Raw genomic sequence first — 22,558 nt, 5'->3', positions numbered from 1 at the left:
CTCCAGGTGGATTGAATATTACACGGATGAGACACATTCTGTTGTGCGGTTTAACCTTAATGAGCACATATTAATGCTGCTTGTCTCCTTTTTTAGATGTGAGCACGACCATGGGAAACAAATCTGTGCTTAGGTATGCTGCCATACTGCCCAATCCCCTGTTACATCTATCACGTCTCAGAAAAATGTAAAGGTTAAGACTCACAGAACTTGAACGAATAGCTCCAGCCATGTCTCCGATAGAAATGTGATATGATAGCTGAGGTCCTAAAATATGCAGCGGAACTCAATGAGGGGGTTAATAAGGACAGCACATTTGTGTAAGCGAGCTGTAGAGTAGAGCTATCAGGAGTTGTTTCCGCTATTCGGCGGCAGGTAGGAGGAACAGCTGCCTCAGAGTCATTCATAACACATAGCCTTGCGGAATGTGACGGGCAGGGGAGAAGGGAGGTGCACGGTTCATTAAAATACAGGTAGGAAGCGAGAGAAAGAAACCAAAGGAGTGGAAAGCTCAAGATCAGGTGCACTTATCTAGCACAGAGCGTGAAAGATCAAGAACAGGTATACTTGTCTGGCACTGAGCGTGATGGTTGAAGTTTCGTAAGCTTTGTAGAGATCGATAAAACAGTTTCAATATGAGCAGTATGTAACGATGAGAGACAATAGTAATAAAAGGGTGATTATACTAAAAATAATAATGATAAAGGAAACAATAAGAGCAACAGAGAAACCGTATGCCTGAGATTATGTCACTAATGAATAAAATGATTACAGTGAAATGATAAAAATGGTGGGACACCGGTGTGCAAGTATAGAGATAGCGGTAGTATCGCGTACACATGATATGGAACGGTAATTTATTGTCGGAGCTGTAATTTGTACTCAGGTGATTCATGTGGAAACGGGTCCTACATGATTATGGCCACACACTTGAATGCGGAATAATAGTTGGAACTAGAAGCATGGGACATTCAATTTCGGAACTCGTTTGGGAATTCAATACTCCGAGATCGACAGTGTCAACAGTGTGCCGAGAATACCAAATTTCAGGCATCATCTCTCTCCAAAAGCAACGCAGTGACCGACGGCCTTCACTTAACGACTGAGCAGCGGCGGTTTAGCGAAACTGTCAGTGCTAGCAGACAAGCAACACTGCGTTAAATAAGCCCACAAACCGATCCCTTCTTCTGGTCAAGTTGTGCCACAAACTTCACTTCTCCCCAATCCTATTCAATACTTCCTCATTAGTTATGTCATCTACCCATCTAATCTTCAGCATTCTTCTGTAGCACCACATTTCGAAAGCTTCTATTCACTTCTTGACTAAACTATTTATCGTCCACGTTTCACTTCCATACATAGCTACACTCCATACAAATACTTTCAGAAATGACTTCCTGACACTTAAATCTACACTCGATGCTAACAAATTTCTCTTCTTCAGAAACGCTTTCCTTGTCATTGCTAGTCTGCATTTTATATCTTCTCTACTTCGACCATCATCAGTTATTTTGCTCCCCAAATAGCAAAACTCCTTTACTACTTTAAGTGTCTCATTTCCTAATCTAATTCCCTCAGCATCACTCGACTTAATTCGACTACATTCCATTATCCTCGTTTTCCTTTTGTTGATGTTCATCTTATATCCTCCTTTCAAGACACTGTCCATTCCGTTCAACTGCTCTTCCAAGTCCTTTGCTGTCTCTGACAGAATTACAATGTCATCGGCGAACCTCGAAGTTTTCATTTCTTCTCCATGGATTTTAATACCTACTCCGAATTTTTCTTTTGTTTCCTTCACTGCTTGCTCAATATACAGATTGAATAACATCGGGGAGAGACTACAACGCTGTCTCACTCCCATCCCAACCACTGCTTCCCTTTCATGTCCCTCGACTCCTATAACTGCCATCTGGTTTCTGTACAAATTGTAAATAGCCTTCCGCTCCCTGTATTTTACCCCTGCCACCTTCAGAATTTGAAAGAGAGTATTCCAGTCAACATTGTCAAAAGCTTTCACTAAGTCAACAAATGCTAGAAATGTAGGTTTGACTTTCCTTAATCTAGCTTCTAAGATAAGTCGTAGATTCAGTATTGCCTCACGTGTTCCAACATTTCTACGGAATCCAAACTGATCTTCCCCGAGGTCGGCTTCTACTAGTTTTTCCATTCGTCTGTAAAGAATTTGCATTAATATTTTGCAGCTGTGGCTCATTTTTAGAATGTGACTTGTAAATACTACATCTTTTTCCAGTCAGTACACACTTAGTTTTATTAATGTCTTATATACCTATCATGTTTTAGAAGAGTTAGTTTAATTCTGAAGACTACGCTCATAGTAGCGTCGAAGCCTGGTCAATTTTGTCTTAATGTTTGTGACCGAAGGCTTATTTCTTCTAATATAATTCTGACACGGTCACCGAACCTTATCAGCTATGTTCACAGTTTTGCACATGATAGGGTTCGAGTGTGGTGCAGCCCCACGAAGCCATGGACCCAAATTGTGAAGAAGGCACAATGCAAGCTGGTGGTTCTCCCATAATGGTTTGGGCTGTATTTACATGGACTGAACCGATCATTGACTGGAAGCAGTTGTGTTTGGCTACTTGAAGACCATTTGTAGCCGCCGCACGGTTAGAGGCGCCATGTCACGGATTGCGCGGCCCCTCCCGCCGGGGTTCGAGTCCTTCATCGGGCATGGGTGTGTGTGTTGTTCTTAGCATAAGTTAGTTTAAGTAGTGTATAAGTCCAGGGAGCGATGATCTCAGCAGTTTGTTCGTTTAGGGATTCACACACATTTGAACATTTGAACCACTTGCAGCTATTCATATATTTCATGTTCCCAAACAAAAATGGAATTTTTATGGATGATAATGGGCCACACCGCTTGGCTACAGTTGTTCGAGACTGGTTTGAAGAACATTCTGGACAATTCAACTGAGTGATTTGGCCACCCACATCGACCAAAATGAAATCCCATGGAATATTTATCGAATACGGTCAGGAGGTCAGTTCATGCACGAAATATTGCACTGGCAACACTTTTGGAATTATGGACGGCTATAGAGGCGGTGTGCCTAAGTATTTCTGCAGCGGACGTACAAGAACTTGCTGAGTCCATGCCACGTTGAAGCGCTACACTACGTCAGGTGACACGATATAAAGAGGTACCTCATGACTTTTGTCGCTTTATTGGTTTTGGCAATAAAGTAATCATCCGAATCAAAATTCCGTGAGACCAGTGAAGTAGTAGTGAAATAACGATTATATTGATACTGTAAATAAGGAATATGGACAATAACTAGTGATAAAAGTGAACCTAAGAAAATAATTGACGATAACAGGATTCTGGTTTCAAGGAAAAATTATACAAAATGAAATGTTTCTTTACAAAACATCACTTTGGCCTTGCACAACTTAACTTCTAAGTTCTGTAAAGTTACTCGCGGAATGCTTTTCCGTAGCTGTCTTTACGACTATCCATCCAGCCATGGTCCATACATTCTGTATTCTGCACGCAGAACTGAAATGACTCAAATGGCTCTGAGCACTATGGGACTTAACATCTATGGTCATCAGTCCCCTAGAACTTAGAACTACTTAAACCTAACTAAACTAAGGACATCACACAACACCCAGTCATCACGAGGCAGAGAAAATCCCTGATCCCGCCGGGAATCGAACCCGGGAACAAGAGCGCCGGAAGCGAGAACGCTACCGCACGAAAACGAGCTGCGGACACCCAGAACTGAGTGATTGCGTTGTTTAATGCTCTCATTCCTTCACATGTTAGGTCTTCACGTTTGGTCACTCCTGATTTTGTTAATTTCTTCTTTGCCCCAAAAAATTTAATTTTGTTATGGCAGGCATGTCTTTTTTTTCTTGAATCTAGAATTCTGCAACCTGCTCTGTAGCTCCTATCAATGCAAAATTGTTAGACTTGTTCGCGCAGTTTTTCAGCGGTGATTTTGAAGAATACACTACTGGCCATTAAAATTGCTACACCACGAAGATGACGTGATACAGACGCGAAATTTAACCGACAAGAAGAAGATGCTATGATATGCAAATGATTAGCTTTTCAGAGCATTCACACAAGCTTGGCGCCGGTGGCGACACCTACAACGTGCTGACATGAGGAAAGTTTCCAACCGATTTCTCATACACAAACAGCAGTTGACCGGCGTTACCTGGTGAAACGTTGTTGTGATGCCTCATGTGAGGAGGAGAAATGCGTACCATCACGTTTCCGAGTTTGATAAAGGTCGGATTGTAGCCTATCGCGATTGCGGTTTATCGTATCGCTACACTGCTGCTCGTGGTCGAGATCCAATGACTGTTAGCAGAATATGGAGTCGGTGGGTTCAGGAAGGTAATACGGAACGCCGTTCTGGATCCCAACGGCCTCGTATCACTAGCAGTCGAGATGACAGGCATGTTATCCGCATGGCTGTAACGGATCGTGCAGCCACGTCTCGATCTCTGAGTCAACAGATGGGGACGTTTGTAAGACAACAACTATCTGCACGAACAGTTCGACGACTTTTGCAGCAGCATGGACTATCAGCTCGGAGACCAAGGCTGCGGTAACCCTTGACGGTGCATCACAGACAGAAGCTAAAATGTTTCAAATGGCTCTGAGCACTATGGGACTCAACTGATGTGGTCATCAGTCCCCTAGAACTTAGAACTACTTAAACCTAACTAACCTAAGGTCATCACACACACCCATGCCCGAGGCAGGATTCGAACCTGCGACGGTAGCAGCAGCGCGGCTCCGGACTGGAGCGCCTAGAACCGCACGGCCACAGTGGCCGGCTCACAGACAGGAGCGCCTGCGATAGTGTACTCAACGACGAACCTGGATTCACTAATGGCGAAACGTCATTCTTTCGGATGAATCCAGGTTCTGTTTACAGCATCATCTGTTTACAGCGCCATACTGGCGTATCACTCTGCGTGAAGGTAATGAGGTGGCTCTACTCTTCATTCGATCCCTGCGAAACCCTACATTTCAGCAGGATAATGCACGACCGCATGTTGAAGGTCCTGTAAGTGCCTTTCAGGATACAGATAATGTTCGACTGCTGCTTTGGCCAACACATTCTTCAGATCTCTCACCAATTGAAAACGTCTGGTCAATGGTGGCCGAGCAACTTTCTCGTCACAATGCGCCAGTCACTACTCTTGATGAACTGTGGTATCGTGTTGAAGTTGCATGGGCAGCTGTACCTGTACACACCATCCAAGCTCTGTTTGGCTGAAAGCCCAGGCGTATCAAGGCCGTTATTACGGCCAGAGGTGGTTGTTCTGGGTACTGATTTCTCAGGATCTATGCACCCAAATTGCGTGAAAATGTAATCACATGCCAGTTCTGGTATAATATATTTGTCCAATGACTACCCTTTTGTCATCTGCATTTCTTCTTGCTGTAGCAATTTTAAAAGCCAGTAGTGTATTTCTTCTGTATTTTCCTCATGTTAATATGATGCTGACTGCATATTAAGTACAGTAAATGTTAATTAAATTGCATAATAAGATCTTTGCAAGTTAGATACGCAGATATGAGTGTAACTAATGGTGCGTCTCCTGGACGTGTGATGTTGCAGGATACCCGCCAGTTTGCTGAGCGTGTCAGTGGGCAGCGTGTACACCTCGTCAGGCACCAGGGTGCAGGTGTCCGCAATCTTTGTCCACTCCGAATACAACCTCATCACAAGCCAGAACGATATCGCTGTTCTCAGGGTAAGTTCATGCAGGCCTGTCTCATTACTCTTAGCACATCCATCATGTGTACCGTTTCATCTATCTTGAAAGTTATTCGGTCACATCACTGCCAGTTTTTAAACTCTCTTGCCAGCAACTTTTTGCACAAACATGGTATGTATTAAACTGCAGTGTAACCATGACTAGGCATGTCAACGTAAACAGCACAGACGTCTATTTTTGAATCAATGGAACTCCATTTGGAAAGTTGTAACCATTTCGAAAATCCACGTAAACACTGGGTAAATGGCTGAGGTGAAGAAGATAATATTTTATCTTCTCTTAGAAGAACTGAAGTTCTTTGTAGTTTTCTGAACGTGAAATTGTCAGTACTATTCGATCTGGAGCACGCCTTATTTACTTAGAATATGATCTAGGTTTTCAAACTCTCTTCAGAGAAATAGCAACTTTCGAAGGTTGTACGATAGGCCAGATTACTAATATTTTTCCTGCGTATGCAAAGACTGCTTAGGCGAAATCACGTGGATACAATGACAATATCATCCAGATAGTTGTGACGTAGGGGACAGACGGGTGCGCTGTTGAAAAATTGCTTACAATAACGAATGTCAATAATTTAACAGTAAAGGCGAAAAGGCATTTTTAGCGCTGCTAAACGGTGTAAGTCTTCATCGAGTGGAACTTGTAAGTACGAGGACTGATGAACAGTCTACATCTACATCCACACATCTACATGGTTACTCTGCAATTCACACTTAAATGCCTGGCAGAGGGTTCATCAAACCATTTTCATACTACTTCTCTACCATTCCACTCTCGAATGGCGCATGGGAAAAAGTAACACCTAAATCTTTCCGTTCGAGCTCTGATTTCTCTTATTTTATTATGATGATTATTTCTCCCTACGTAGCTGGGTGTCAACGAGATACTTTCGCATTCGGAAGAGAAAGTTGGTGATTTAAAAAATGGTTCAAATGGCTCTGAGCACTATGAGGTCATCAGTCCCCTAGAACTTAGAACTAGTTAAACCTAACTAAGGATATCCATGCCCGAGACACGATTCGAACCTGCAACCGTAGCGGTCGCCCGGTTCCAGACTGAAGCGCCTGGAATCGCTCGGCCACACCGGCCGGCTTGGTGATTTAAATTCGTAAATAGATCTCTCCGCAAAGAAGACCGCCTTTGTTTCAGTGACTGCCACCCCAACTCGCGTATCATATCAATGACACTCTCACCCCTATTGTGCGATAACACGAAACGAGCTCCCCTTCTTTGCTCTTTTTCGATATCCTCCGTCAATCCTACTTGGTGAGGATGCCACACGGCGCAGCAATATTCCAGCAGAGGACGGACAAGTGTTCAAAAATCGCTCTGAACACAATGGGACTTAACATCTATGGTCATCAGTCCCCTAGAACTTAGAAGTACTTAAACCTAACTAACCTAAGGACATTCCCTCCGGGAATCGAGCTCGGGAACCCGGGCGCGGGAAGCGAGAACGCTACCGCACGACCACGAGATGCGGACAGACAAGTGTAATGTAGGCTGTCTCTTTAGTGGATTTGTTGCCTTTTCCTTCTTCCATCAAAGCGCAGTCTTTCTTTCGCCTTCCCCACAATATTATAGATGTGGTCTTTCCAGTTTAAGTTGCTCGTAATTGGAATTCCTTGGTATTTAGTCGAATTAACAGCCCTTAGATTTGTGCGATTTATCGTATACCCAAAATTTATCGGATTTCTTTTAGTACCCATGTGGATGACCTCGCACTTTCTTTTTCTCGTGCCAATTGCCACTTTTCGCACCATACAGAAACTGTCTCTAGATCATTTTGTAATTAGAATTGATCGTCTGATGATTTTGCTAGACGGTAAATTACAGCGTCATGTACAAACTCCCGGGTTCGATTCCCGGCGAAGTCAGGGATTTTCTCTGCCTCGTGATGGCTAGGTGTTGTGTGATGTCCTTAGGTTAGTTAGGTTTAAGTAGTTCTAAGTTCTAGGGGACTGATGACCATAGATGTTAAGTCCCATAGTGCTCAGAGCCATTTGAACCATCTGAACCATGTACAAACAATCTAATGGGGCTGCTCAGATTATCACCTAGATCATTTATGTAAATCAGGATCAGCAGAGAGCCTATGGCATTACCTCGCGGAACGCCAGATATCACTTCTGTTCTACTCAATGATTTATCGCCTGTCACTACGAACTGTGACCTCTCTGAGAGGAAATAACTAATCCAGTCCCACAACTGAGATGATACTGCATATGCACGCAATTTGATTAATAGTCGCTTGTGAGGAACGGTATCAAAAGCTTTCTGGAAATCTAGGAATATGGAACCGATCTGAGATCCCTTGTAGACAGCACTCATTACTTCATGGGAATAAAGAGCTAGCAGCGTTGCACAAGAACGATATTTTCTGAATCCGTCATTTTCTTCAAGGTGATTCATAACGATGCAGTCATGAGTCATCACCAGGGATAATCGATTCCAAACATGTTATGACTCATACTGATTTATTTCGGAGATGTTTATTACTCCATTTCAATATTTGCATGCTCTTTTTCTGAGTCGTCCCCTTCTTCTTGAATGCTCTTTTTATTGCGTCTCTGACAGTCCTCGAACACATGCAGCAAGCCATTCTTCGTTGTCTCCTTGGGAATCACCTCACTTTTCTTGAGCTCTGCGTCAAAGTTCTTAAATCGAATGCCCTGAAGCTTTGGCTTTAGTGATTCGAATAACAAAAATCACGGGATGTGAGATCGGAGCTATAAGACGTATGCAGTAGACAGGTATTGTTGAACTGACCCAGAAACTGCATGAGTTGGTTTGCGACGTGAGGCGACACATTGTGAAGTCGCCACCCTGTCCTAGACAGTCCTGATCGTTTCCGTGCAATGTGGTTCCTCTATTTAGCCCATACTGATGTGTAGTATGCTCGTGTAACAGTAGATTAAGGGGGAACTGTATGCTATAAAACCATTCCATGGCAGTCAAAAAATGTCATCACCATCACTAACCCTCAAAGGGAACAACTGTCGCCGTTTTTGATGTTGGAGAACCTGGCGATTTCAAAAAGGTCTCTCCTCTTTCAGCAAAGAGAGACAGAACCTCACGGCTTGTTTCCATTCACACAGCCTGTTGTTCAGCAGTCAACAAAAACGGCAACCACCGGGCGCAAGTATCGGTCATGTGGAAATGATCATGCATAACCATAAAAATACTGCCATATAAAATCCTCAATAGTTCATTGAGTTTACGTGAAGTTATCCGCCGATTCTCACGGACAATGAGAGCAGCTGTGTTGACGTCGACATCAGTCACAGCAGAAGCCGAAACATCAAGCCCGTCTTGCTTGACTCAAATAATTCGGTCTTCTTTGAAGTCCTTGAATCACCTAGACACTATTGCACGAGGCAGTGCGTCTTCCGCTTTCTGCAGCTTACCGTCGTCATTCTATTATTCAGCCGAAGGTGCTTCATATTCGCAACTGCGAATACATTTCTTGTATTTCTTGACGGCTGTAGTCGCTGCAGTCCTTGTTCCTTCGGGCATGTATCTATGTCCGAAGGAACATTGCATTGTACTACTTTCACTGTCGGAGTGATACAGAGTTGTGCGTAATACGTTATTGCATCGCATTTATTGACAGCACAGGAACTGCGATTTCGTTCATATGTCATACGGTGGCTTTCTATCATTGTGTCACAATAAAGCATCAGTTCACTTTCACTCTCGGAGTGGCACAGTGGATGCGCGTAATTCGTTATTACTTATTGGCCACTACCGGAAACCAGTTGCAACTGTAAAAGAATGCGTACTGCCTTTGTTGGCAGCCCACTCTGTTTCAGAGCCAAGTCAGCTGCAGTCGACAGGTCACGTGCCTATATCGAGAGAGAGAGTGGATAATAGTGGTAATGACTGGCAAGATGTCACGTCTTTTCCTATAGTGCATTTCTACAATGCATGAGGCGCTTTTGTAGATTGTTGAAACGCTCTCCATACCGACTACGTGGTATTACTTGACTTTATGTGATCTAGAACGATGTACACTCATGTAGCAAGTTGTTTCTGTCAAAGACAGTTGGCTATTTAAATCTTCACAACAGTTCTCGTAGGTTAAATTTTGACTGCAGGTGACTGACCCATTCTAATTAGTAATGTACTCTGGTTTATATATTTATAAATGACTTCCATTGTCGACTTAAAAAGTATAATTGAACATGACTTGATGATGGTAGCGTTCCCCGCAAATAAAGACGCATCAGCGGACAATGGTAGTTGAATTGCAAATGTGCCCTGTGGAAACCCACAAATAATTACTTTCTATAGGAAGCAGGGGAGACCGCACAGAGCACATTCATGCAGAGTTTCTCGGGAAGCATTCTTGCTAGAGCGCTACTAACAATGGAAGATTAGTACTGCCATCTAGTGATGGGGAGCTCGTGAATGAGTCGTTCAAATGAACGCTTCACTCCAGTGAAGTGTGAACTAACCACTCAATTTCAATGAACTGGTACTTCAAACTCTTCACAGGTAGCACACTCCACACTTTTTTCTAGTTCACTCACTCTCTTCCCCTCTCCCACTACATCGGCGTCACTCATTCTCCCTTCACTCCAGTCCTCCCTCTACTGCCTGTCGACGAATCGCACGGTGTTTGTGGGGAACGATAGGTTTACAAGGGTTGGGGCCGTGAGGGGCGAGGGGTAAGCAGCGTCAGTTGCTTCCTGCTGTGCTGGCATCATTACCCGTGACTATTTGTGCAGTTACACTTTGCGTCTACGCGTAGCCTACCGTTGGCAGAGCTTGCAGACGAATATTAAAGATACAAACGAAGAGGCTGGCTGTGTGAGCACGCACAGCCAACATGAAAATAGTTTTGTTAACAATACTGAAAGAGGGATTGTACCTGAAGTCGTACCAATGACTACAGGTGACAGTTTACGTTTTGAAGGAGGGTTATTATTCTCAACAAAAATAAAATCTACAGGTAAACTTCTGAATAATTACTTAACGTAGGTGTTTAGACTTTGTGACAGCGGTAAACATACTCATTCTATTTTGGATTCAATTTTTAAAGGAACATAAAATTGGACTGCATTTCGTTGGTAGCCCTGTTTTTCAGTCCATGAATACAACAAATAATGTTTCATTTGGCAGATAAAGACTTTTTTGGGCGCTTCATGAGAAAATGTCGAGCAAGATTAAATGTAATACCTCCTTTATATGTCACAGGCTTTTCTGTTTATCTTCCCTTTGTCCCCTTCGAACATGCTCTATTTAACTCAGACGCTGTAAGTGTAAGAGCGTAAAACGTTGCGTGCACGTTACTACATAGTTCGGCCATCTGTTGGTAACATCATGAAGTATTACGAAGCTATATTGTACGAGCGAGGCGAAGCGAGCGTAGCCGCGGCTGGGCGGCGAACGGGGTAACTTCGCCAGGCTTCATGAAGTATCATGAATGAACTACTTCATTTGAAGGCTTCACGGCAAAGACTGAAATGAATGAAGTAGTTCACGGGACTGAACGAGTTCGACCCATCTCTACTGCCATCTACTGAGGGCTCTTACAAATTTCACAGCACCAGTTGAATGAAAATCTTAGTGCGTTGAACATATTTGTGTTTTTATGCAAGGTTTATAAATTTTCTTGCTCAAATATCGAAGTTCCTTGGAAGAACACCTTTTATAACTGAGTGTAAATAAATATATGTTCGTTTATAGCAGATTATTCAGCAGCATGACCCAAAAGTCCGTTAACATTTGAAAATTCAGTACTCCAAACAATAATGTAGGCAGCGAGATAAAAATTGTCACACATGCTTGAAATGGCATGGGGTTTTACTGAAACGAAAGAGGGTTTCAAAATTATCACCAGATGGCGCTTCATATGACACTAAAGCAATAATTAGCATAAGAAATGATCTCCGTAACAAACGCTCAGCTTGTCGGCAGTCATTCATCAACAATACCTCTAGTCGAGGGACAATGTTATGAACAGCATTGTACAAAAATGGCTCAAATATATCTAAGCACTATGGGACTTAACATCTGTGGTCATCAGTCCCCTAGAACGTAGAACTACGTAAACCTAACTAACCTAAATACATCACACACATCCATGCCCGAGGCAGGATTCGAACCTGTGACCGTAGCAGTCGCGCGGTTCCGTACTGAGCGCCTAGAATCGCAAGACCACCGCGGCCGGCAGCACTGTACAGCATATAAGTAGGTATACTAAGACATTGCCATTGGATGTTGCCTTTTAGCATCGCTAATGAGGTCGGAGATCGCGGTAACTTGCAACTTCAGGTAACCCCAGTACCTGGGGACCTGGGAGGCAAACCAAGACGTGGTAGCTCACCGAACTATGTACGCAAGACACCTTTAATACGTGTATCAGTACGGGATGGAGCGTTATCCTGCATAAAAGTCGTACCTCCCAGCAGGTGTTTATCAGCCAGGCTAGGGATGATATCACTCTCTCTCCCACTACAACTGATTTTACACACGATTCTCATGCGGCGTCATTGGCGTGTGGCTGTCCAGCGCCATCTATTGGCCAGTTTTAGCACTAGGTTTTAGGTGCAATAAAATCCCATGTTTATTTGAGGCAGATTTGTCAAATAGTAGTTCTGTACCTCCGTTATTATATGAATTAGTACATTTTCAGAAGTTAAAGGACTTTTGGTTTACCCAGTACTTTACAAGGTACATTTGTATGATATGAAAGCCTAAATGTAACTACTGTAGTTTTAAAACTAATTCAAACAAGACTATGGCGGAAGTTTGCCTAATTCTATTTGGTCACGTTTATGCACCGTTTTGCATTGCCATCCTCAGTGATATTCCAAGAACAGAAATTCAAGACAACGGCAGTTATAAACGCAGTCTAAAAAAATAAAGACACACGAGAGTAAATGGTAGAAATAGTTATTTCAACCTAATGAGTCTCAATCGGAAAGAATTAATTTTATGAATGCAAGGAATGATGAGGACAAGAAATTGGTAAAAGAAATGCCGAGAAAAAATGTGGACAGGCTTACCTGTGTTGTCATCATTAGCGTTCTTCCCAAAGGCAGGTTTTCACGGGTTAACTCTCCATGTTCTCCAGTCCTCTGCCATCCTCTTGAGGTCTGTGTAATTTCCATTTCCCTTTACGTCGTCTATCCCATCAGTCCACTCTCACAAACTAATCATTCCAAAGCGTCTATTGGCAACCACTCCTGTCTCAACAAGTGCCCCTTCCGGTTCTTCCTCCTTTCTCTTAAAACCTGCAGCAGTCTGATGAAAGTGCTGAAAATTGCCTCTGTAGTTTCATGTTCACAAGAAACAGAACACCTTGAACTACTGGAGATAGGACATTCATATTCACTTGACATGTACACTTGTATGTTCTGCAGAAATAATTAGCATTTTAGTCACCTCGGTTCAGCATGTGTCCTGTGGCCTAGTAGGCACAGAGTCGGCCATGGGCCATATCAGCTTGTCCACGCATGGGGGCATCGACGCGTATAAGGCGCGAATGTCTTCCTGTGGTGTAGCCATCCATGCTGCATTCACCTGGTTCCAGAGTTCTGTGGTGGTTCGCAGTGCTGCACCCGTCATTTCACCATTCCCACACATTTCCGATTGGCGACAAGTCTGGAGATGTGGTGGGACAGGGCAAAAGGCTGACATCCTGTGACACAAAGAAGGCACGTGTACGAGCAGCAACATGTGGTCGTGCACTGCCAAAATGGTGTCTGGTGTGTTGTGCAGGAAGGGTATGGCTACAGGTCGCAGTATGTCATTCACGTACGTCACACTGGTCACAGTGTCCTGGACACGAACCAACTGTGATTTGTGGTTGCACCCAATAGAACCCCACACCAGAGGGCTTTGAGTTGGTGCTGTATGTCTTGTGCGAATGCAATCACTGAGATGCCACTCCCCCAGTCTGCGACGTACCAAAATGCGGCCGTTCCTGTCCCAGTGATGTCGTTCTATACACCGTTGCCGTCTAGCATGTTTCTACACATTAGTCAAAGGTAGGTCGAGAAGTGGACAACGTGCGCGTTACCCATGCTGTAACAAACGCCGACGGGCTGCCACCCCTGATAGTGTACGATGTGTTACACTGTCCCTGCTGTTGTTACAGGGCCGCGTAGGACGCATATCCGCCCGGCAAAGCCATTCGGATGAGATTTCGATCTTCTTCGTGGTGTGACTTGACCCATACTGTCGTGTTCTACAGCCTTCCGTAAACCGTTCGTCCCACACTAGCAGCAATTTCCGAGATGAATGCCTCACATTCCTTCATGCCAATAATGCTCCCTTTTTCAATTTCACTGATTTGATGGTACAGTTCGCATATACGTCTGTGAGGCATCCTGCACGTCTTATCAAGTAATACTGATGCATTACTTTCGGTTTACAGCGATAGCGAGTAAGCAGGCACATTTTACCGGCAGGTGGCGTTGCACAGTGATATGGATGTTGACGTTGATGATGAATAGGCCCTTAATTAAGGTAAGGTGAACGTGACGTGAATTGCTAATTTATGGGACGCACAGCAATTCTGTGTGTGGCATCTCCTGGGTTACATGTAACGATAGGAAGATTTTGTCCAAAAAATGAATCGCCATTCCCACCTTGAGGTTAGTTCCTTTCTTCTTTTGCAGAGCAATTATGCAATGTTACCAGCTGACAGGTGATGATGGAGCCAATGGGTTTGAAATAAATACGTTGTGTGTAATAAATTAAGTATAAATATAACTGAATATGATTTCTTAACCGATAACGTAACTTCTCTACTCTTGTTGAGCTCGTTCTTTTCCTAACGCAGCAGTCGTTTTGCTCAGCCATCCCTGTACATTGATCTATTAGTCCGTGATCGCAGCATCAGTAGGTATTTGTAGCTGTCTTTTGGAGACAATGACGTTATCCTCTGGTGAGGGTCATCGAATGTGGCCTGGTTTTCTATGCCTGACAGTTCTCTTCGCCACGACACAGTCTCCTCACCTTTCGTTTCACGCTTTCACCTAGTTACTTTCTGCAGTGTCAGTGTGCTGAAAGTTGTGAATGATTTATGTACTGGTACTCAACAGCACACGGTTGACAGAGTGGCGTCGTGCTCCCTTCTAATTCAGGTCATACTGCTAAATTGACGCCTCAGACACCTAGGTTGAGTGATGTATTGCTAGGCGCACCGTTCTGTGCCAGACTTGCTGCAGTACCGGATTTCGTGCATTCGACTTGATGTTGTGTACTAGCTTGCCCTGGGTTGACTCGGCGCTTGCCTGGGAGAGACTTAAAAAATTTGAGGTTTGCCCAGGATGTCTTTATGTGGCGTAACAGTCGATTTGGGCAGCTTTAGAAGGATGGATTTGTTACTCAGGTGACATGTAACGAGTAGTCCCTGTTCGAAGTCACTGATCTCCCCTGACCTACCCATTCTGCTTTATTCATCTCTGTTGGCTACACAAGACTCCCGTCTCCTTTTATATTGTCAAGTCAGACTCTTGTGCCATCTAAAGGTCAATTCCAAAATACATGGTGGTATCCAGATACTTCTGGTCACATAGTATATGTTCGTGGGACAGTTTTAAAATGGGGAACAGCGCTGACTTCTGTGATGCTGCTGCAGGGATAGAATTCATCTAGACGGTGCCCTATACAACGAGTGGCGAAACAAATCATGCAAAATACTGCATATGATGTAACAGTGAGTCGCTCCACTGCTGCTGAAGTCTGTGCAGTGCATTTGTCTCAGTACAGTCTTGTCAGAAACAGGTTCCTAAAGCCCCACGTTCAAATCGTGGACGATCTGACGCACTGTAGAGAGTCGATAGCCTCCTGTGGCTATAGTAATGAAAAACTGTGTGACACAATGGCCTGGTGCTAGTGTTTCACTCAACTTGCGTGTCCCTAACCGACCCCAGTATCTACTGTTTAACGTGAAATACCGTCCTTGAGGAGTGAAGGTAGGTGAAAGGGAAGCTTTAATATTTCGTGATCGGATTGGGATTCTAACACACGACCCTCCAATTTCCACGCACTAACTTTGTCACGACACTCCTATGCCCAACGACCGGATAATTCAGGGGAGGCGGCATGACGTATGTTCGTTAAGCACTTGTGGTCGCCCTGTGACTCAGTTTACGCGTATGCAAACATTGTTAGTGCCATGCTGAGGAACCCTACTGTACGCTGCTGATGTAGGAAATCTAAGTTCTTGTGTAGCCGTCGATATACTATGACTCATGCGTCTTGCGCCGATAATCATCCGAACTTCAAAAGCGTCTCACTGGCACCGTGACCTCACTATAGCAGAATGCTCACATATCGTGATACTTTTCACCATACATTCGATCGTCATATAGGGTGTAACGTCCCCCTAGAAAAATTTTTACACGACTGTGCTTAAGCTGACACACAATATTTTTAGCGCAACGCAATCTGACTTCCAAAAATCCCTACGAAAGAATGGCCCTGATTAACATTAACCTATACGTTTCACAAATCACTTACCTCACAAAAATCTTCGTTACTCAAGCTACTGCAATACAGCGAGCGCCACTACTGCCAGCTAAATAAAAGATTCAAACTACTGAAGGCACTAACTACTGATAGGTATAGTTAGCAAATGAAAGATTTTAATACAGAACAGACAATGTATTTACCTTAATAGTCATAATATATATGATAGTTCATGACATCCAGTCTTACAAATTACAAAACTCCGGCATCTCTCTCCCCACGTCCACCACTGCTGGCGGCTCACCTCCAACTGCACAACGCTACGCGCTGTTAGCATCCAGCTGCCGCTGCCCAACACTACAATGGCGAGTATTACAACAATGCCAACCAGCCACAGACTGCACACGGCACAGCCAGTGATTTTCATACAGAGCGCTACGTGGCGGCGGCGTTACCAATAAAAAAACCTAAACAGCCTACTTACAAGGGCAGAATTTAAACTGGGACAACAACTTAGTTTAATGTTCATGTTTTACTAGTTGCCGCATTTATTACGTGTATCTGTACGCTACGTGTACGTATGATGATAAAATAAGCTTTTTTTCACTGTTGTCGGCACTGATGTCTCTTCTACCACCGACATGATGTGACAAATTTCATGAGACCTCAGTAACAAGTGTCGTGACCGAAAAACAATTACAAGATGGAGGCAAAGTGAAAAGAGCCAACAGTAAATTCCAGGAATTAATGGAAGAGCTGCATCTATTTAGTGTGATATGAGTTTCCACAATTGTTCTTCTTAAATTAGGTGTTATCTAAAACTGTTTGCAAACATGGGACGTGTTAAATATGGTGTAGGTATGCTCTGACAAGCAAATGTTTTTAGCTTAGCGCAGCCTGGGACAATGAACGGAACGAATTACTATAATGATCCACTGAAGACTGCAGGTTTCTTATATGAAAAACAATCCGGCAGAACCCGTGCGAGTTCGGACTCACTCCGCATATACACAGCATGTTCGCCATACTGTGACCACCGAAAATATAGCGACAGAAGAAAGATAGAAACGCGAAAAAGGATTAATGTAGACTAATGAAATTTCGGGAATAAGTTTGTCTAGGCGACATATTTAAGTGATTAACATAGCAAGTTAATCTAAGCGCGAGATAAGTCATTGCAAATGTGAGATGCTGGTATGTGAACAACCGATGTAACCGCCAGAATATCGAATGCAAGCATGCAACCGTGGATGCATTGTTTTACACGGATGCCGAATGTTGGCTTGTGAGATAGAGTTGCATGCCTGTTGCATTTGGTTGGTCCGTACAGGGACGATTAATACTGTTTGTGGATGAAGGTAGAGTCGTCATCCTATGATGTCCTATGTGTGCTCTATTGTAGACAGAAATGGAGATCGAGTAGGCCAGAGCAACAGCTCGGCACTGTGTAGAGCACGTTGGGTTGCAACAGCGCTATTGGGCGAACGTTGTCCAGTTGGGGAACACTCTCTGGAATGTTGTTCGTGAATGGCAGTACAAGAGATCGAATCACCAGACTGACGTACAATTTTGCAGTCAGAGTGCTTGGGGTAACCACGAGAGTGATGCATCTCTCATATGAAATCGTACAACAGACGATAGCTACAGGTGTACGTCCGATGAGTGCAACACGCAGACAGGGTGGCTGCAGGCCCTCAACTGACGTCCTAATCAATGCACGGCGATCACTGGCACAGAGACAGCTTTCGTCAGAAAACACAACAGGCCCCCACCCTGCCTTCCAATGAGCTCTCACTTGACACCACTGAAGATGCAAATGGCGGTGGCTTGGAGTCAGTGGAATACACGCCACAGGGCGTCTGGCTCGGAGCTGTCCTTGAACTAACCGATTTGTAACAGTTAGTTGTTTCACTGTGGAGGCAACCGCTGCTCAAAATGGTTCTGCTGATGCAGTACGATGTACCAGAGCCATACGCCGAACACCATTAACTTCCCTCCCGATATTGCCACGTGGCCATCTCGAGACCGGGCTTCTTGCGATTTACATTCGTGTGACCATCGCTGCCAACAGTCATAAACAGTGGCTACATTTTTGCCAAGTTCTGCGTTATCGCAGAAGGAACATCCAACTTTTAGTAGTCCTTTTACACGATCTCGTTCAAACGAACCTGTCGGTGATATGTTGATAATGGCGTATTTGTCGTCTGAAAGGTGTTATTGACTAACGTCAGCTCACCACGTCCAGTCTCAAAGGTAAATAACGCTCAGGTATGTTACAGCGTCTATTTAAAGCAAACCTGATTTCCATCCTCATAGTGCGCTACTAGCTGCAATCTTATACGATTGGCACGCATTTTGAGTAGCCATCATCTTTCAGATGTAGAAACATGCCTACCAACTTTCGTGTTATGCCGCACAACTACTCCTTGTTGTTTGCAATTTGTTTATGTCAGTATATTCCGTAAACGATTAGAAGCCAGTAAGTCAGTGCGTCTCAGTCCGTGAAGAGTCTCCCACCAAGCTGCAGGAGAAAGGGGGTGGAGGGGGGGAGAGGAAGGAGGAGGGGATGGAGGCGTTCGTATAATAGAGAGTCAAAATTATTCTTCATGAATTCATGAAGTATTTAATTTTACTTTCATATTCTAAATGGAACTGGATGTGGTACTATTTATTCCTATTAACTGATGATCTGCTAATATATCGGTTTTGAGTAAAATCGAATGAACAGTTTTAGATTTATTCCTTCATTTTGGAATCATTATCTTAACTTTATAACTTCTGGAAGTAAAATGTTGCACTTTCAGCAGTTTTATGCAAGCAAATTAAATTCATTTCAGTACGTTCTTTTCGGAGACGAATAGTGTGTTTTTCGTACCCCTTACAGAGATCTTGTTTTAGTCATTCTTCATAAGAGTACATCACATTCGTTGGATTCGTATTTATCAGTACTGTCTACTTGTTTTTCCCAATACTTTTTAAGTGCCTGCTATGTAGAAATCAACTATGAATTTAAGTTTTTTTACTCTTGTTTTCTAGTTAGTAACTGAATTATGTGATGGATTTGCAGACTGAGGAGAAGCTACCCTTGGGACCTACAGTGCAGTCCATCGGATTCTCGGAAAGCACTCCTGCGGCGAACACGCCGTGCAACGTAAGCGGCTGGGGTGTCACTGCTGTGGTGAGTATACTGTGATTTTACCATCTGTCGCAATTATTTCCTTGGATGAGTATGATAAGCGCACTATATTGTATGTAAAATCTGTTGATTCCTAACTGAATGCAAAGTCCATCTTAAAGATGTTTTTAACTTTACTAGTATTTAGGTCGGTGCCAAAGTGCAGAGTTACAAAAAATTGTTATCAATTATTAGATAAAAGTAGCAGTGGAATGGTGTAAGTGGTAGAGCAGTGCTTTTTTTTAAGTAACTGATTCTCTGTTAATTTGTATCCGAGAGGACTTCAAAAAGTAAATTACGCAATATTGTAGCAGGCCACATAATTTCTACAGAATGTGCTCACTTGACTTGAAAGTGGCACAAATACATGACGTTACTTTCAGACATAGTCGCCAAATCTCAATAACGGTCAGAAGATTCTACCACTTGTTCTGTTCCTCGATAGTCGTCCGGAGTGGTCGAGCGGTTCTAGGCGCTACAGTCTGGAACCGCGCGACGGCTACGGTCGCAGGGTCGAATCTTGCCTCGGGCATGGATGTGTGTGCTGGCCTTAGGTTAGTTAGGTTTAAGTAGTTATAAGTTCTAGGGGACTGATGGCCTTAGAAGTTAAGTCCCATAGTGCTCAGAGCCATTTGTTCCTCGATAATAGAACGGAACCAGTTCGAGAACCTCTGTGTGATCGTCGTCATCCTTGGGAAATCTTCCACCCAACGTATGTTCTTCCTGCGATATGCTCATGTACATATGGCGGTAATACCGCATACACAGGGCATGAAAGTGCAGTGCATTTGCAAAGCTGTCATTTGTACTCAGGTGATTCATGTGAAAAGGTTTTCGACGTGATTATGAAGAAACGACAGGAACTAACAGACCTGAACGCGGAGTGGTAGTTCGAGCTAGATGGAAGGGGCACTCAATTTCAGAAATCGTTAGGGAATTTAATATTTCAAGATCCACAGTGTCAAGAGTGTACCCAGGACACCAAATTTCGGGCATAGCGTCTCACCACGGAAATGTCAGTGGACGGCGGCCTTCACTTAACGACCGAGAGCAGGTACGGCAGCAGACGACCGACGGGATTGCCTTTGCTAACAGCACGACATCAACTGCAGCGCCTCTCCTGGGCTCGTGACAATATCGCTTGGACCCCAGACGACTGGAAAACCAAGGCCTGGTCATATGATCCCGATTTCAGTCCGTAAAATATGATGGTAGGGTTGGAGATTGGCGCAGAACCCTCGAAAGCATCGACACTGTGAAGAAGACATTGTGCAAGCTGGTGGTGGCTCCTTAATGGTGTGGGCTTATGATTACGTGCAGTAGATTGTGTCCTTTGGTCTAACTGAACCGATCGTCGGTTAGAAATGGTTACGTTCGGCTACTTTGAGACCGTTTGCAGCCATTCATTGACTTCAAAACAGCGATCGGATCCATATGGGTGACAATGCGCCATGCCACCGCACGACAATTGCACGCGGATGCTTTGAAGAACATTCTGGACAACTCGAACAAATGATCTGGCCACCCAGATCGTCTAACAAGAATCCCACCGAACATTTATCGGACATAATCGAGAGCTCAGTTCGTGCTCCAGCAACACTTCCGAAATTATGACGGCTATAGAGGCAACATTACTCCATATTTCGGTAGGGGACTTCCGACGACTTGTTGAGTAGATGGTGCCGCCTGGGTGGCCGAGCGGTTCTAGGCGCTATAGTCTGGAACCGCGCGACTGCTACGGTCGCAGCTTCGAATCCTGCCTCGGGCATGGATGTGTGTGATGTCCTTAGCTTAGTTAGGTTTAAGTAGTTCTAAGTTCTAGGAGACTGATGACCTCAGAAGTTATGTCCCATAGTGCTCAGAGCCATTTGAACCATTTTTTGAGTAGATGGTATCTCGATTTTCTGCACTACCACAGGCAAAAGTAAGTTCGACACGATGTTAAGTGGTACCTCATGACTTTTGTCAGCTCAGTGAAGAGTGTTGCGTTGTCATGCAGAACAATGCCTCTGCAAATTTTCCACGCGGCGCGTTCTTTACTGCGTTACGCGGTGATGTCACTTTTGCACAGTACGAATTGGCTTTAAAGGATATGCCTTTTGCCATGAACTCTACGCACACGACCCTTCACGGGCCACGAAAATGGTGACCGTGACCTTCAGTGCTGATGGTACAACTTTGCATATGTTGGGCGGCGGCGAGTAGATGTCTCTCCATTCCATAGATGCTCTGTTTGTTGCAGATGTGAAGTGATGGTTCCATATCTCAGCGACCGTTATGATATGCCTTAGTAATTCATTGTCGTCCACTAGGTAACCCTAACTTAAGTGGAGAGACACCGTAGACCTTGTGTCTTTAATTACAGATTGGCAGGTTCTGGTACTGCAAAAGACCTCTGGCAGTGGGATGGGCACTGCCTATCGAGAAGCGAGTCTGTTCAGCAATGTCCGCGAAAGCCACTCTGCGATTACTGCCCATCTTTTCCTGGACTGCCGAGACTTTGTCTGTGGTCGATGATGATGGACCACTTTCCACATCAGCATCACCCACGTCTGCGCGGCTTTGGTCAAATTGTTGGCACCATTTTCAGGACGCTGCATTCCCTTTGGTCCATATACCGCCATGGTGGCCACAAGAATCGTACTGTACGGCGTATTTCAACTTTGGAATTTGTTTCCAGTACAATTCGATGCGAAAACTCGGAGCAGATGCTTTGTCTACATCTTCTGACAAGGTTGCACCTAATGGTGCGCCGAAGTATTACGATTCGAAAGTTGTAGAGATGCTCTGTCTACAAATATGTGTCAATTTTCTGCATCTGGCGCATCGCCAGAAGAGAGTAGATTTTCCAGATTTTCTGTAGAGACAGATCCTCTGCGGTACAGATTACAGGTGCACCACAATGTGGATCGCATTGGACAACACCTCTTCGAATACGATACTGGAACATATCCGTGTCTCAAAAACTATTCGCCTAAATATTATGATACAGTCTGGAACCGCGCGACCGCTCCGGTCACAGTTTCCAATCCTGCCTCGGGCATGGATGTGTGTGATGTCGTTAGGTTAGCTAGGTTTAAGTAGTTCTAAGTTCTAGGGGACTGATGACCTCAGAAGTTAAGTCCCATAGTGCTCAGGGCCATTTTTGAACTCTGGTAAACCTCCTGATTTAACTCTGTGCCTCTA

General features: G+C 44.1%; 1 protein-coding gene across 2 annotated transcripts in view; it reads left to right on the top strand.

Annotated features, from left to right (window-relative positions):
- LOC126356033 (trypsin alpha-3-like) overlaps nucleotides 1-22,558 on the top strand; it is a 307,460-nt gene that overhangs the window by 258,432 nt on the left and 26,470 nt on the right. For both annotated transcript variants that reach the window (XM_050006686.1, XM_050006687.1), the window contains exons 4-5: nucleotides 5,610-5,745; nucleotides 19,265-19,375. In XM_050006686.1, coding sequence (XP_049862643.1) covers nucleotides 5,610-5,745; nucleotides 19,265-19,375 — 247 coding nt within the window. The remainder of the gene's footprint in view (nucleotides 1-5,609; nucleotides 5,746-19,264; nucleotides 19,376-22,558) is intronic.

This window comes from Schistocerca gregaria, chromosome 3 (assembly GCF_023897955.1).
Source record: "Schistocerca gregaria isolate iqSchGreg1 chromosome 3, iqSchGreg1.2, whole genome shotgun sequence".
NCBI lineage: Eukaryota > Metazoa > Arthropoda > Insecta > Orthoptera > Acrididae > Schistocerca > Schistocerca gregaria.
Note: the sequence above shows the minus strand (reverse complement) of the source record. Positions and strands in the feature narration are given on the sequence as shown.